The sequence below is a fragment of the Chiloscyllium plagiosum genome, chromosome 32 (assembly GCF_004010195.1).
Source record: "Chiloscyllium plagiosum isolate BGI_BamShark_2017 chromosome 32, ASM401019v2, whole genome shotgun sequence".
In the NCBI taxonomy this organism is placed as follows: domain Eukaryota; kingdom Metazoa; phylum Chordata; class Chondrichthyes; order Orectolobiformes; family Hemiscylliidae; genus Chiloscyllium; species Chiloscyllium plagiosum.
The window spans coordinates 37,937,668-37,954,412 of NC_057741.1; the positions used below are offsets into that span (position 1 = coordinate 37,937,668).

The window sequence follows — 16,745 nt, forward strand, 5'->3', positions numbered from 1 at the left end:
TATTTAAAGAAGTAGATAGACTTTTGAAATATTGAGGATTTGAGGATTATGAGGAGATAGCATGAAAGAGGAGTTGAGGCTTGGACCCAGTCAGCCACAATCTGATAGAATAGCAGGATGGAGGGGCTGAATGACTTACTCCTATTTCTAATGCGTTTGTTACATCCCAATTTGACACTGCAAAAGTCCTTGTTGATTATAGTTTAAGACATTCTGAGTCCTTCACAGTACCTGTTTACAGACACCCTCCTTGGAAATTGATGCCATGTTCCTAACATTCTGAGTCCTTCACAGTAATCTCAGCCAGTGCAGGAATTGAACCCACACTGTTGGTGTTACTTGGCATTGCAAGCGAGCCATTCAACCACCTGAGCTAACCAACCCCCACTACAGATATTAATGCAAAATGACACTCAGATACTTGGATACTGTCCAAATGTTCATTACCTGACTGTTTTACTTTTGGCAATTAAGATTGAGACAGTAGAGTGTGAGGTACATTTAGATGATGTTTTGCAGTTTGAAATTTGTTTGATTGCATGTGGATTAACACAAAACATTTGTTTGGTTCAATACACTGCAGGTTCCTGAATAGGCAATTGGTTGCATGTTCACAATTGGCTGTGGATTCATCATATGTTTCCCTATACCCTTACTTCCACAGTGGTGTGAATCATATGTAAGGCTGTAATGATGCCACCAACAGATCCCCAAGAGGGGAGTCACAGATATATGTAAGTTCAGCTTTTTTATTGACAACTATCTTTTGTAATATTAAATGGAACTTGGAGAACAATAACTGACTGGTACTTATGCTCCACATGCAACCTGTCTCACCTCTCATCATCTTATCCTATCAATTTTTCCTTCTGTTTCTTTCTTCTATGCATGTTTAAGAGATTTCCATTAAATACATCTTTGCTATTTGTCTCAACCACTCCCTATGATAGCCAGAACCACGTTCTTAGTAAAGAATTTCCTAATGGATTTATTTGTCATAATCTATATTTATGGTCTCTAGATTCCCACAGTGGGAATATCTGTCCCATTGAGCTACTGTCTAATCTTAAAGGCCTCTAATAGGCCACTTTCTGGGAGAAAAGAGCCCTAGCCTTTTGTAATCAATAATTCTAATTCTTGTAAAATTAATAAAATATTGTGAGTCCATTATTAGATTACCATCTATGTCCAAACAAGTTTCTGTGGGGTAATTATATGTCACTATTAATTTAAAATTCACAGCACACCATCTGTCAAAATCTTTTTAAGAATTACAGTAAAGTGTTTGATAAGGTTCCCTATGGTAGGCTATTGCAGAAAATACGGAGGCATGGGATTGAGGGTGATTTAGCGGTTTGGATCAGAAATTGGCTAGTTGTAAGAAGACAGAGAGTGGTGGCTGATGGGAAATTTTCATCCTGGAGTTCTGTTACTAGTAGTGTACCGCAAGGATCAGTTTTGGGGCCACTGCTGTTCGTCATTTTTACAAATGACCTGGATGAGGGCGTAGAAGGATGGGTTAGTAAATTTGTGGATGACACTAAGGTTGGTGAAGTTGTGGACAGTGCAGAAGGATGTTCAGGTTACAGAGCGACATAGATAAGCTGCAGAGCTGGGCTGAGAGGGTGCAAATGGAGTTTAATGAAGAAAAGTGTGAGGTGATCCACTTTGGAAGGAGCAACAAGAATAAAGAGTACTGGGCTAATGGTAAGATTCTTGATTTGGAGATGCCGGTGTTGGACTGGGGTGTACAAAGTTAAAAATCACAACACACCAGGTTGTGGTCCAACAGGTTTAATTGGAAGCATTATTTTTCGGAGCGCTGCTCCTTCATCAGGTGGTTGTGGAGGACACAATTGTAAGACACAGAATTCATAGCAAAAGTTTACAGTGTGATGTAACTGAAATTATACATTGAAAAATACCTTGATTGTTTGTTAAGGCTGTCATCTGTTAGAATGACCATGTTGGTTTCACTGCTTTCATATGTAAATCGCAAAACCTTTTTTTAAAAAGTTACATTCTTGGGTGAACTTTAACAATTGATGTCAAATGTGTTGAAGGTTTTAGCCTCCTGTGTGCTGCTGTCTATGCCATAATGTTTAGACTGATTCTAATCTAAGAAATGAATTAACAGAATCTTACATGGATTCATGCTGTTTTTGAGCAAAGTACAATGCAACTCTGCAAGTACAAATTCACCCCATAAACATATATGTATATGTGTGCATGTGGATTTGTGTGTGTGTGTAGGAGTGCGTGTGTGTATGTGTAAAGGAGTGCCTGTGTGTGTGTGTGTGTGCCTGTCTGTGTGTGTGTGTGTAGTGCAATGGGTACAGAACCATTGTGTGGGCACTGCACAACAATCAACCGACAGGAGTGTTCCCTCACAGTTAGAGAACACTTCAGCGGTTGGGGACATTCGACCTCGGACCTTCGGGTGACCATCCTCCAAGGCGGACTTCAAGACAGGCAGCACCGAAAAGTGGCCAAGCAGAGGCTGATAGCTAAGTTTGGTACCCATAGGGAGGGCCTCAACTGGGACCTTGGGTTCATGTCACACTACAGGTGACCATCATTGCACTACACACACACACAGGCACTCCTACACACACACACCTGTGATTTTTAACTTGGTAAGATTCTTGGTAATGTGGATGAGCAGAGAGATCTCAGTGTCTATATGCATAGATCCCTGAAAGTTGCCACCCAGGTTCATGGGGTTGTTAAGAAGGCATATGGTGTGTTATGATTTGGAGATGCCGGTGTTGGACTGGGATGTACAAAGTTAAAAGTCACACAACACCAGGCTATAGTCCAACAGGTTTAATTGGAAAGCTAGTGTGCTTGTGTGATTTTTAACTTTGTATACCCAGTCCAACACCGGCATCTGCAAATCATAACACACTGTATGCCTTCTTAACAACCTGGTGTTGTGTGATTTTTAGTTATGTTGTGTTAGCATTATTGGTAGAGGGATTGAGTTTCGGAGTCCATGAGGTCATGTTGCAGCTATACAAAACTCTGGTACGGCCACACTTGGAGTACAATTCTGGTCACCGCACTATAGGAAGGATGTGGAAGCATTAGAAAGAGTGCAGAGGAGATTTACCAGGATGTTGCTGGTATGGAGGGAAGGTCCTATGAGGAAAGGCTGAGGAACTTGAGGCTGTTTTCGTTAGAGAGAAGAAGGTTGAGAGGTGACTTAATAGAGACGTACAAGGATTAGGTAAGGTGGACAGAGAGAGTCTTTTCCCTCAGATGGTGATGGCTAGCATGAGGGGACACAGCTTTAAATTGAGGGGTGATAGATATAGGGTTAAAGAGTGTGGTACTGAAAAAACACAGCTGGTCAGGCAACATCTTAGGAGCAGAAGATTCGACATTTCGGTCATTCCTGATGAAGGCCTCATTCTTGAAGAAGGGCTTATGCCTGAAATGTTGATTTTCATGCTCCTTGGATGCTGCCTGATCTGCTGTGCTTTCCCAGCAACACACTCTTCGACTCTGATCTCCAGCATCTGCAGTCCTCACTTTCTCCTGGGTAATAGATATAGGACAGATGTCAGAGGTAGCTGCTTTACTTAGAGTAGTAAGGGCGTGCAATAGACTCGCCAACTTTAAGGGCATTTAAATGGTCATTGGATAAACATATGGATGATAATGGAATAGTGTAGGTTAGATAGGCTTTAGATTGATTTCACAGATCGGTACAACATCGAGGGCCAAAGGGCCTGCACTGAGCTGTAATGTTCTATGTTCTATTCTAGAATGAGAATGTAATAGAAGTTTGAGACCAGGTGGAATAATGATCACATTTTTTAAAAAGGGGAAAAAATGGACTGTTACAAGGCTATTTTCCCAATAAAATTAGTCATTTCAGCAGTGACATTAGTAACTTTGCTGGACTAGTAACCTGACGCTCCAGGTTAATGAGCTGGGAACATGGATTCAAATCCCACCAGGACAGATGGTGAAGCTTGAATTCAGGTAAAAAAATGCAGGTCTAATAGTGAATGCGTAACCACAAGTGTCAATTATTGTAAAAACCTGTCTCTTTCATTAATGTCCTTTCCAGAAGAAAATCTACCACTCTTCCCCAGTCTGGCCTACATGTGACTCCAGACCCACAGCAATGTGGTTAACTCTTAACTGCCCTCTGAGCCATCAGGGTTAGGCAATAAATGTTGGCCAAAGTGGTGATGCCCATATCCCACTAACAATGGGAGACCTATATATGTTTTCACAATTCAAGAGGGAGGAGAATGATGCTTTTCGAATACTAGTTAGTGGCATTGTGCTAGTGATCAGCAATGATCTAATTGAATGGCAGAGCAGGCTGGAAAGGCTGAATAGATAATGTGAGGACTGCAGATGCTGGAGACCAGAGTCGAGAGTGGAAAAGGACAGCAGGTCAGGCAGCATCTGAGGAGCAGGAGAGTCGATGTTTCGGGCAAGAGCCCTTCATCAGGAAAGGCTGAATGCTATGATGTTACTGAAGGTAAAAAATCAAGGTCATAGGATCTCTGGGGTTGCACTCTCTCCTGTGAACCAAAGGGTAAATCTCATTTCAGAGACTTGAGCACATAAGCTAGACTGATACTTGCATCAGAATACCAGAATTTCTGAACTCACAGAAATGCCAGCTTTCTGATGAGACTTTATCTGGTCATTAGTTTACTGTTTTTGGGAGCTTGCTGTGAATAGTCAAGTTAATTTCCCTGGGGTGAGGAAGTCTGAAACTAGAGGGCATAGGTTTAGGGTGAGAGGGGAAAAATTTAGAAAGGACCTGAGGAGCAACTTTTTAACGCAGAGGGTGGTGTATGTATGAAATGACCTGCCAGAGGAAGTAGTGGAAGCTGGTACAAATACAACATTTTAAAGGCATCTGGATGGGTATATGAATAGGAAGGCTTGAGACTAGTTTATTTTAGGAAATCTGACTAGCATGGGCGAATTGGGCTGGAAGGCCAATTTCCATACCATGTAAATAATATGATTCTACTGAATCAGATTTTTGTTTTAAAAATCAACAAGAGTTCCATTCTCTCTGTTACTCTCAGTATATGAATAGGAAGGGTTTAGAGGGATATGGGCTAAGTGCTGGCAAATGGGACATGATTAATTTGGTTGGCATGGAGAGTTGCGCCAAAGGGTCTGTTTATGTGCTGTACATTTCTATGACTCTATGATACTACAGTATGGTGTTTGAATCACTGTTTGTTGTAAATCTTGTTTTCCCATTAGTTCTGACAATGCATTGAGAAATGAATCACCAACAGCCCGAAATAGAGCATGGCAAGCACCTCATTACTCCCTCGGAAATAACATACCTCATCCTGGAAATAACAACTGTAAACAGGCTATTCCCGCTGACCATTTCTTTTACAGCCGGAACAACCCTCATCCCAAAAGGGTGTATCATATTAGAGGTAAGCAGTTATGCAGATACCTGTTCTAATACAGTGATTCTAAATTGTCAAACGTTTTCAATAGAGTAGATAGCAAGAAACTGTGTGGGGATCACTAATCAGTGGGCACTGATTTAATGCGATTAATTACACCATCACACTGGAGTTGGGGATCTGGGACTTGCTGCCTGAAAGGCTAGTGGAAGCAGCTTTGATTGTAACTTTCAAAAGGGGGAATTGGTTAAATTCTTAAAGAGGAGAAAACGGTCAAGGTATTCGGGAAAGAGCGAGAAGGACTGAGACTGGTTTTCAAAGCATGCTAAGTCAAATGGGATCTCACTGTGCTGTACGGTTCTATGCAATGGATTCTTTCATTCTTAGAGAAAAGACCTGGAAAAGTGAATGGAGAGTGGTGTTCAAAATCAGTAGGAATCAAGATAGAAACAGTAGGGAGAAATTGTTCCCATTGGTGGAAGGGTTGATAACCAGAAGACATTGATTTGACTGGGGGAGGTGGTAATCTAGTGGGTTAATATGACTAGACTATTAGTCATATAGGCCAACTCATTTTCTGAGGCCCTGGGTCCAAATCCCACCATGGCATGTTTTGGAATTTGAATTTGAACTCAAATTTAATAAAAGTCTGGAATTAAGTGACTAATAATGACTATAAAACTATTGTTGATTGTTGGAAAAAGCCACCTGGTCACTAATGCCCTTTAGAAACTGCTATCCTTACCCAGTCTGGTCTACATGTGACTCCAGACCCATAGCAAAGTGGTTGACCACTAACTGCCCTCTGAGCAATTAGCCGGCAGTAACGCCATCCAGTGAATGCATAAAGAAATTGCCGATGAATGAAGAAACTGGAGGAAAAGGAACGGTTTTTACAATGTGAGTGGTTAGATTTTGCAAATGCATTGCCTGAAAATGTGGAGGAAGCACATTTCAGTTATGCATTTACAAAGGAAATTCCATAATTTTCTGAATAGAAAAGAAATTTCAGGGCCAGAGTGAGGATGTAGGTGAGTGGGCCTAGATGAGTTGCATTTGTATGGAGTCAGTGCAGAACAGTGTGCTGAATAGTTTCCTTCTGTGCTGCAGATATTCTGTGAATCTATGATATTACAGTTCTTTCATGTCTGTTAGGAGGATCCAACTGTCACTGATACATTCTCTCAGTGTAGGCCTGGGAGTATTATCTGGTAACTAATGCATTTGTCATTACAATTCCTCATCCACCCTGGTAACAATGCATCCCACTGAAAAGCGAGTGAGATTCTATCCAGGGCTAATTCACTCAACCATTTCCTCTTCACATTGACCCCGTGGAAGGGGCAGATTGCGCCCTCAGTGTTAGTTAGATGGATCTCCAGTGTCCTTCCATTAGTGTCAGCTCATCGACCAAGATCCTTTATGATTAATATACTCTGGTTCGGTGATGTCGATCATTGACTACAGTGGAATCCTGTAACTCGAGAGTACTCAGATGCAGCCAAGTTCAAATGAGATGAACTAGATAAATAAATATAGAAGAGATTTGATAGGGTAAACAGAGTGAAAATATTTCCACCTGTCCAAACTAGAGGCTATAAACATAAGATTCCTCATCCAAGGAGCAGCAAGCATGTAGAGGTTGTTCATATAGGGAGTAGTTGATGTGAATCATTTGGTGAAAGTGGATCAATGTGGATGAGGAATTGCAATGCCATGAGAATGAGATGAAGAGGGGTAGGTTGAGGCTCATGTTGAACATAAATGCTGGCATTGCTCAATTGGGTTGGACCTGGTTCTGTGTTGAAAGTCCATACAATTCTATGTACAGGTGCCTAGTCACAATACTTCACCATGATGTGGTGTAGGGTGGGCTTGATAGATGAGCTGTTCCTTCCCTGCCTGAAAACGTATTATATTCATGTAAGATCACTTCACTACCATGTCTTCATACCCTGACCTCTGTCCTTAGTGTTACAATAGATTTTTCAGCCAGACTATTATTACCACCTAAGATGCAAGTTCCAGGACCCACTGAGGTGACTCCGCTGACTGTGTTGCAGGTCTGAATGATGCACCTGTCTGTAAGGTGGATGATTTTGTTGCATGTAGCAAAGAACCATCCAAACCACCAACACCAAAACAAGAGTACATCAAACCAATGCGGCCAATCACTGCGAATATTCCTATAACCGCTCCTTATCCAGCACATATCATCACAGGAGTACCACAACCACCTTGTAAAGATGAAGCACAACCTGACATTGGCTTATTATGTAAGTATTAATGGATATATTTACACATGTTTATTTCCAGTTTAATTCAGGGGGTGGAAGATGCTCATCTTACAGACTGTAGGAAGAAGGAAACTGTCCCAGTGGACTCGTTCAGTAACTCAGAACCTCAGAGTCCAGCAAGACCCTATTTCATTATTTATATTATCACATGTACTAACAATGAAAACTACGGTTTTGTGTGCTAACCAGACAAGGTTAGGCAGCATCCGAGGAGCAGGAGAATCGACATTTCAGGCATTTCGATTCTTCTGCTCCTCAGATGCTGCCTGACCTGCTGCGCTTTTCCAGCAACACATTTTTCAGCTCTGATCTCCAGCATCTGCAGTCCTCACTTTCTCTTACATGGGTACAGCAGGGTAATAGAACACAATATAGAATATAGTGTTGCAGCTACAGAGGTGCAGAGAAAGATCAACTGTAATATATGAGAAGTTCAAATTATAATTAGAATTAGATTTTATTGTCACATGTACTCGAGTACAGGAATACAGGGGTACAATGAAAAGTATACAAAGCCACCATTCCCGGCGCCAACTTGGTTACAAAAACTAGAATTAAAATGCAACAGCAGAAATAAAAGAAACAGAGGAAAAAGGAGAGAAAAAACATCCAGATATAAAGAAAGAAAGAAGTCTGACAAGAGCAGGGAAGAAGCTAATCTTGAATGTGTTGGTATATATTTTAAACTTTTACATCTTCTGCTGAATGGAAGAAGGTGGAAGAGAGTATAACCAGGATGGGAAGGGACTTTGATTATGTTGGCTGCTTTCCCAAGGCAGCAAGAAGCATAGGTGGAGCCCAAATCCAAATTTTTAGCAGTATTCCTGATGGGAAGGTCTCAGACAAAGGGATATAACCTTCAAATCAAAGTTTAGGCATTGAGGTCAGGCAAGAAATTAGGAAGAATATCTTCAAGCAAAGGGTGGTACATTGCAGTGTGAAACTCTTACCCACCGAAGGTAGTAACACAATTAATAATTTAAAATCGAAAATGTAGGCAAATGTACAAGGTAAAGAACAAAGTCAGTATTCCACTTTGTTTCCTTTTTAGTGTTTGTAACAAAACAGTTTTAAACAAGTTTGATTTTGATGGCAAAATATTTTAAAATCCATGCTTGTCACTCAGAAAATAAAAGTTAAAAATAAACTTGTAAAGGTAATTTTTTAATCACTGAGAAATTGTTGAGTGAATTTTATAATTATTAAATTGAATTATAAAATTGAACATTTAAGTATTGAATTAAAACACGTGGGATGAAATTGAGGGCTTAAAGGATCAAATATAGCAGGAAGTCATAAAATAAAAACAATATTATTAAGGTTACTATGATATTCAATTGTTTTGTGTTCGATTATGCCAGTCTGGCAATTGATCTATGCTCATTGTGATTGATTGATTAAGACTGGGTATGGACTCAGAGGAAAAAGTATAGCAACACAACAGAAGCTAATAACAGCTGAAGCATAGTGCTGACAATGTAAAACATTTTATAAAACTCAGTACATAAATATCCAGCATATTGAGAATTAGTGCCCACCTCTAAACTGCTTTAAGGAAAATTGAAAACATTGAATGTACAGCAGTTAGTATAAAATAGAATAGAAAACTTCCTGGTTTAACGCATGTTGCGTTTCAATGTGTGACGTGTTAAATGTCAAGTAAGTACCCAATCCAGATGAAACTGAAAATAGTTTAAGTGCAAATTGGACCAAACTAATTCTTTAGTTGGAGACCATGACTACCTTTGCTGTTTTGTACAGACTCCCAAGCTTGGCGAGATGAACTGAGGGACCTAACAGCGAGGGTAGAATTCATTCCAGAACAAACTTCAGAAGCAAAAGAGGTGATGGGTCATCTGACATCAATCTGATGAATGTAAAGCTGGTAAAATAAAATCTATGGATGCTTCATGAGGAACAGCAATGGGGCCAGAGGGATGGCACAGCTCAATGTATTCCTTTCTCCAGGAGATTTTCCCCAGGGTGGGTTCCCTGTGGCATAGGATGTTGTGACAGGCACTTTAATTGAGGTATTTGTAAGTTCTGGACAATATGTGGCAACACAGTTGTACAGGGGGCATGTGTGCTGTGCCAGGGGTCTAGCAATGGCTCGGCATTGACGGGTACGTTGGAGTTTGCTGTCAATGTCACTCTCACCAAACCACAAAGCTGCAGTGGCTCAGGCATATCAAAAGTAGAGGGAAATCCTGCTCCACACTGAGGTAATCAAACCTTAGAAGCCTTTCAAAAGATCGTCCCATTAAAGGTGCCCACCAGATTTTGCATTGCTTTAACAGTGCCCAACCCCCCCTAGTGGAATTGACAGCTATCCAGTCCTATAGGTGCCCCCTTTCTGCCCCCTGCCTGTCTCTGGGTTCCAATCCCTGCTTACATTGGGTGGGAATCGTGACGGTGACTTGGTAATTTTGTACCTCCTGCAAGATCCCAATGCAGGCTACAGGATGCAAGATACTTCCCACATGAGCAGGCTTGGAACCTGAGAACTTTAGAAGTAGAGAAGATATGTAACTCCACAACTTCTGCAAATTTCACATGAAAAGGAGTCACACTGGACTCAAAACATTAACACTGTTTCTCTCTCCACAGGTGATGCCAGACCTGCTGAGTTTATCTTCCAACTTCTCTGTGTCGGTTTTAGGCTTCTCATTATGGTAGCCATTTTGAAAAAAAATGAAAGGAGTAATTTTAACCAAAGGTGTCAGATAGAGGTTGCCAAGCTGCCAGGGGTTGTCCAAGATTGATCAGCAGGGCAATGTTGTAGGCACAAATCAGAAGAAAAACCATCAGATTAAGTTATTTCTAATCAGAATTCTTTGACCGGTCTTATTAATTAAGACAGGACATTGGAGATGGGACTGTTTGACTGATGTTGGGAATTGCTAATCAGGAAATGCAGAGTCTCTTTGTTCTGATTGAGTGTAGGAAGGCAGGGGAGTGGGTGACTATTAGTGGCGGAGGGACAGTGGGACGGGGCAGTGGGAGATAAGAGATCACGTGATAGAGTCTCCAGGAATCAATCTCACCATAATTGGCAACGCAAGTGCCTAAAGTGGGAATGTTCCATTCACTTTTCATTTGAGAACAGCAAGTAAGATTGTTTCCCCAAAACATTTTTTAAAAAATAAAAATTAGGCTAAGAATTATTTTACATTTCACACATTAGTTTCTAGTTTTCAATTTGAACAATTTAGTTTCGCTGTTATAATTCATTTGGCCATGTGCTATGCCCCTTTGGTGCCCTATCCATTATATTCTCCCATTCAAGAGCTCCTGGGATTCCTGGTGCCTGCATCTTTAAAGCCCAGCCTTGTACCCGACCTAGTGCTGACAGTCTGCAACTGCCCCTGTTCGGTTTGTTTTATTTACCCTAGATACTCTAGAAGATGGTTGGCACCCCGCTATCTCAGTGGGGACCTGCAGGCCCTGCTGTACAGGGCAAGTGTGCACCCACAGTCCATGGCGCGTGCCCTGAGATGCTGGTGACTAATGAAGGGTCTGGAGGAGTGAGCTGGAGTCTCCAGGCACTGATGATCTTGTCTCGCTGCTCAAAGGTTGTTTGGAAAATGGGACTTTAAGTTCTTGATGGCTAGAAACTCCTCACTGTCTATTCCAGGCAGTTTTCCTGGCTTTCTTGCCAATGTCTATATTGTTTATTGCTTGGGAAGATTCTGCCCAACGCCTCGATGGAAACCAAATTGATGGCAGGGCCTAAAGGGTTAAATCCTGAGGTTCAATTGCATTAATTTGGGTGCTGCACCAATGAGTTTAGAAAGTTAAGGGGAGAACTAAATGTGTGTTTAGTCATGTGGTTAATAGAGAAATATTCAGCCATGATTGAATGGTGGAGCAGACTTGATGGCCTGAATGGCCTAATTTCTAATTCCAATGTCTTATGGTCTTAAACGGTTATCAAGGGGACCTAATATTAAAATTAGAGTCAAATGGCTCAGTGAAATCAGGAAGCATATTTTGTTCCACAAACTGAGAGAAAGTGAGGACTGCAGATGCTGGAGATCAGAGTTGAAGAGTGGGGTGCTGGAAAAGCACAGCAGGTCAGGCAGCATCCAAGAAGCAGGAGAATCAACATTTCAGACATAAGCCCATCATCAGGAATGAGGCTTGTGGGCCAAGGGGCTGAGGCATAAATAGGAGGGGGATGAACAGGTAGGACTGTTCAAGAGGGCGGTGCCGAGTTGGAAGGTTGGGACTGGGATAAGGTGGGTGGAAGGTAAATGGCGAAACTGGTGAAATCTACATTGATCCCGTGTGGTTGGAGGATCCCAAAGTGAAAGATGAGGCATTCTTCCTCTAGCCATTGGGTGGTTAGGACTTGATGATGGAGGAGGCCCAGGACTTGCATGTTCTTGCAAGTGGGAGGGGGGGTTGATCAGTGCAGGTGTGCCAGAGATGTTCTCTGAAACAATACACAAACTGAGGTGTAAAAATTGAATTCTGTTCCTGAAAAATGCCACAAAGCTGAATAAAATCTATTTTTCTTAGGTAAGGGCATCAAGAGAGCAATCCCTGGCAAACTTTTCATGTTATTAAGGGAGGGGAGAGAGAAATGGTTGGAGAATATTGAATGAGGGAACATAGTCCAAATATTAGAACCAGACATTTCTGGAGCCAAGTTAGGCAACACAGATGTGGTACAATGAGAAAGGCAAATGGGGTATGTTAACCTTTATTGTAAGAGTATAGGAGCAAAACACGTTTTGCTTCAACTGTGGAAAAGATTGGTGAGAGTGCACAGGGAATATTGTCTGGAGTCTGATGAAAATAAAGATGCCATAGAGGGAGTGCAGTAGATGTTCCCCAGTCAGATTCTTGGGATGGTAGGACTGTCCCATAAGGCTCTCTTTCCACTGCTGTTAAACTCTATCACTATGTTGATGACTCCAATGTTTCCACGCCCAATGATAATGACTTGGTATATATCATGATGTAACATGTGCAAGAGACTGTGTTGAAAAGATGGAATTGTCTGTACCAGTGACAGCTGTATTTACAAAGAATAGGGTTCTGTACAGTGCTGGAAATGTAAGAGTTGTAGAGTCAGACAGCAAGTAGGTGAAGGGGAAATATCACAGACCGGAGACAAGGACAGTAATCTCTCCAACGTGCAGAGAACATCCCAAGCCACAAGTCTCATGGTAATACAAACTAACATCAACAACATAAAAGGTGGGAGAGGTTCAAAACTCTCTTCTGGGCAAGCACACTTATTGCCAGTACAGCTATTCATTGTGAGTCTGAGATTGATAGATTCCTGTCACAAAAAGTATAAAGATGTATGAGGGAAATTGAGCGTACAGAGTTCATTCTCGATTTGCCATAATTACATTGAATGATGAAATTGGAGACATAGAGCAAATGGCCTCTTGCTGTTCTGGTGTTACTAGTATGAATTAAATGTGGATAAAAGGCTTCAGGTTCCAAATTGGCCGTGAACTAATTGAATGGTAGGAATTGGTACTGCTCCAATGTTCCGAATCATAGCACGAAAGATGGCACTAATAAATAGAGGGAACTCTCAATGTGGAGAACATGTCAATGAATGTTTATTTTCTGATGAAATAAGGGATAGAAAATCTAATGTTTCTGTAATATTCTGAAACTAGGGTATTACTGGATTGTGATTGAATCCACGCAACCTTCAGATTCAAGCTGATACACTGTTTTCTAAAATGTGTTTTCTTTAAATAGGAGGAGAATGCAAAATGGGCAACCCAGTCTCCTGCAGAGAGGGGGATTTTGTGCACTTCTCCAATAAGACCTAAATCCCGGCCTGCTTCAAGATTGGGTTCACATGCTGGGACCAGTGAATGCACTAGACCCACTGTGACAGTGGCTGAACGTGAAGTTCTTGTGAGTAACTGCAAGAATTGTAATGTAGCATATCTGTTAAGGCTTGCTATCCCACAGTTCCTCCCAAACCTGCTAACAAGGGAGTGGATATACGGGGATACCACCAGCTCCCAAGTTTCCCTCCATTCCTGATTTATCGCCATTCCTTCAGTCTTGCTAGGTTGAAATCTGGAAATTCCCTCCCTGACGTCATTGTGGGTCAACCTACAGCACATGGACGACAGCATTTCAAGAAGTTCCCTCCCTCTCAAGGGGAACTAGGGATTTGGGCAATAAATGCTGGCCAAGCCAGCGATATCCATGTATCACAACTGAAGAATAATTTCGATCAACTGCATCTTTATAACACAATATTTCAGTGAGTTACATTCTAGCCTCTGGGTCAAAAGATTATGGATTCAAGTACAACACTCCTGAAACTTGATGACATAATCCAGGCTGAGACCCTCCCTGTGCAGAAGTGACTGGTTACTATACTATCAAAAAGAATTTTTAGACTGAAGGCCTGTTACCTTCAATATGCCACAGATTGGTGCTGGGTCCACTTTTCAGATTAGATTATCTACAGGCCCTTCGGCCCAACAAGTCCATACCGACCCTCTGAAGAGTAACCCACCCAGACCCATTCTCATATTCACCCCTGACAATGGGCAATTTAGCATGACCAATTCACCTAACCTGCACATCTTTGGATTGTGGGAGGAAACTGGAGCACCTGGAGGAAACCCACGCAGACGCAGGGAGAATGTGCAAACTCCACACAGTCAGTCACCCAAGGCAGGGATTGAACCTGGGTCCCTGATGCTGTGAGACAGCAGTGCTAACCACTGAGCCACCTTGCCACTCCAAAGAAAGAGCAGCCATGCATTGCCAGGAAACAAACCCAGGCTCATTTATATAAATGATTTGGGTGAGAATATAGAAGGCATGGTTAGTAAGTTTGCAGAATTGGTGATATGGTGGACAGAGAAGAAGATTATCTGAGATTACAAAGAGATCTTGATTATTTAGGTCAATGGGTTGAGGAGAGGGTACAGAAAAGGTTTACCAGGATATTACCTGGTATGAGGGATTTTAACACCGATAAAAGGATGGATAAACTGGATTTGTATTCACTGGAATGCAGGGGGTTGAGGGATGACCTGGTAGAAGTTTATAAGATTGTGAATAGAGTGGAAAGTATGAGGCTTTTTCCCAGGGTGGAAGGGTCAATTACTAGGGGGCACAGGTTCAAGACGCGGGGCGTGAAATTTAAAAGAGATGTACAATGCATGTTATTCATACAAAGGGTGGTGAGTGCTTGGAACGTGCTGGCAGAGCAGCTGGTGAAAGCAGACATAATATCAGCATTCAAGAAACACCTGGATGAATACATAAATGGAAAGGGAATGGACGCTGAGCTGGAAGGTTCATTTCCAGACGTTTCGTTACCCTACTAGGTAACATCTTCAGTGGGCCTCAGGCAAAGCAATGCTGAAAATTCCTGCTTTCTATTCATATATTTGGGTTTCTTTGGATTGGTGATGTTATTCCCTGTGGTGAAGTCACTTCCTGTTTCTTTTTCTCAGGGGGTGATAGATGGGGTCTAACTCGATGTGTTAGGGAATAGAGGAATACAGATCTTGCGAGTGAAGACTATTTTCGTACGGAAGGGAAAAATGTGTAGGCACAGGCTTGGAGGGCGAAAGGGCCTGTTCCTGTGCTGTATAGTTCTTTGAGTGGCAGATGGAGTTTAATTTGGATGAATGTGAAGTATTGCATTTTGGGAAAACAAACAGGGCAGGACTTATACGAATAAAAGAAGGGCCTTGGGGAGTTTTGTAGAACTGAGAGACCTAGGGGTTCAGGTACATAATTCTTTGAAGTTTGCATCACATATAGATATGGTGGTTAAGAATGCATTTAGCATGCTTACCTTCATTGCTCAGATCTTTGAGTAGAGGAGTTGGGACGTTGTGTTGAGGTTGTATATGAACCTTGGTGAGGTCTTTTCTGGAGTACTATGTCCAGTTCTGATCACCCTGTTATAGGAAGGATACTATTAAGCTGGAGAGGATTCAGAAGATATTTACCAGGATGTTGCTGGGAATGGAAGGTTTGAGTTATAAGATGAGGCTGGATAAGCTGAGACTTTTTTCATTGGAGCATAGAAGGTTGAGGGGTGACCTTATAGAGGCCTATAAAATCATGAAGGGTATAGATAAAGTGAATAGCATGTGTCTTTGCCCTATGGTGAAAGATTTCAAAATTGGAGGGCATTTTTTAAGGTGAGAGGAGAAAGATTTTTAAAAATCATGAGGAGCAACTTTTTTACACAGAGTAGTTTATGTGTGGATTGAACTGCCAGAGGAAGTGGTGGATGCAGGTACTGTTACAATTTTAAAAGATTAAAAATCACACAACACCAGGTTATAGTCCAACAGGTTTAATTGGAAGTACACTAGCTTTCGGAGCGACGCTCCTTCATCAGGTAATTGTGGAGGGCTCGATCGTAACACAGAATTAATAGCAAAACTTTGCAGTGTGACGTAACTGAAATTATACATTGAAAAATTGATTGTCTGTTAAGCCTTTCATCTGTTAGAACCACACTCAGCACCACACTCTACCGCAAACCCACAGACAACCTCATAATGCTACACTTCTCCAGCTTCCACCCAAAACATATTAAAACAGCCATTCCCTATGGACAAGCCCTACGCATACACCGGATCTTCTCAGATGAGGAGGAACGTAACGGACACCTGGAAGTACTCAAGGATGCCCTCACAATAACGGGGTACGATACTCAACTCATCGACCGCCAGTTCCGACGTGCCACAGCAAGGAACCGTAATGACCTCCTCAGGAGACAGACACGTGCTGCAACTGACAGGGTACCCTTCATTGTTCAGCACTTCCCAGGGGCTGAAAAATTACGCCATGTTCTTCGTGACCTGCAACACATTATCAATGAGGATGAGCACCTCATCAAAACCTTCCCCACACCTCCACTACTTGCCTTTAAACAACCGCCAAACCTCAAACAGATCGTTGTTCGTAGCAAGCTGCTCGGCTCTCAGGACAACTCCATACAACCCTGTCACAGTGGACGCTGCAAGACATCTCAGACTGTGGACATAGATACCACCATTACGCGTGGGAACACCTCCCA

The 16,745-nt window shown here is 41.9% G+C and overlaps 1 protein-coding gene across 1 annotated transcript in view; it reads left to right on the forward strand.

The window, feature by feature from the left end:
• Positions 1–615: 615 nt before the first annotated feature.
• Positions 616–16,745, forward strand: part of LOC122539511 (protein TBATA-like) — a 20,126-nt gene continuing 3,996 nt past the window's right edge. The window contains exons 1-5 of the mRNA XM_043674454.1: positions 616–734; positions 5,248–5,432; positions 7,469–7,681; positions 9,464–9,546; positions 13,430–13,591. Coding sequence (XP_043530389.1) covers positions 691–734; positions 5,248–5,432; positions 7,469–7,681; positions 9,464–9,546; positions 13,430–13,591 — 687 coding nt within the window. The 5' untranslated portion in view covers positions 616–690. The remainder of the gene's footprint in view (positions 735–5,247; positions 5,433–7,468; positions 7,682–9,463; positions 9,547–13,429; positions 13,592–16,745) is intronic.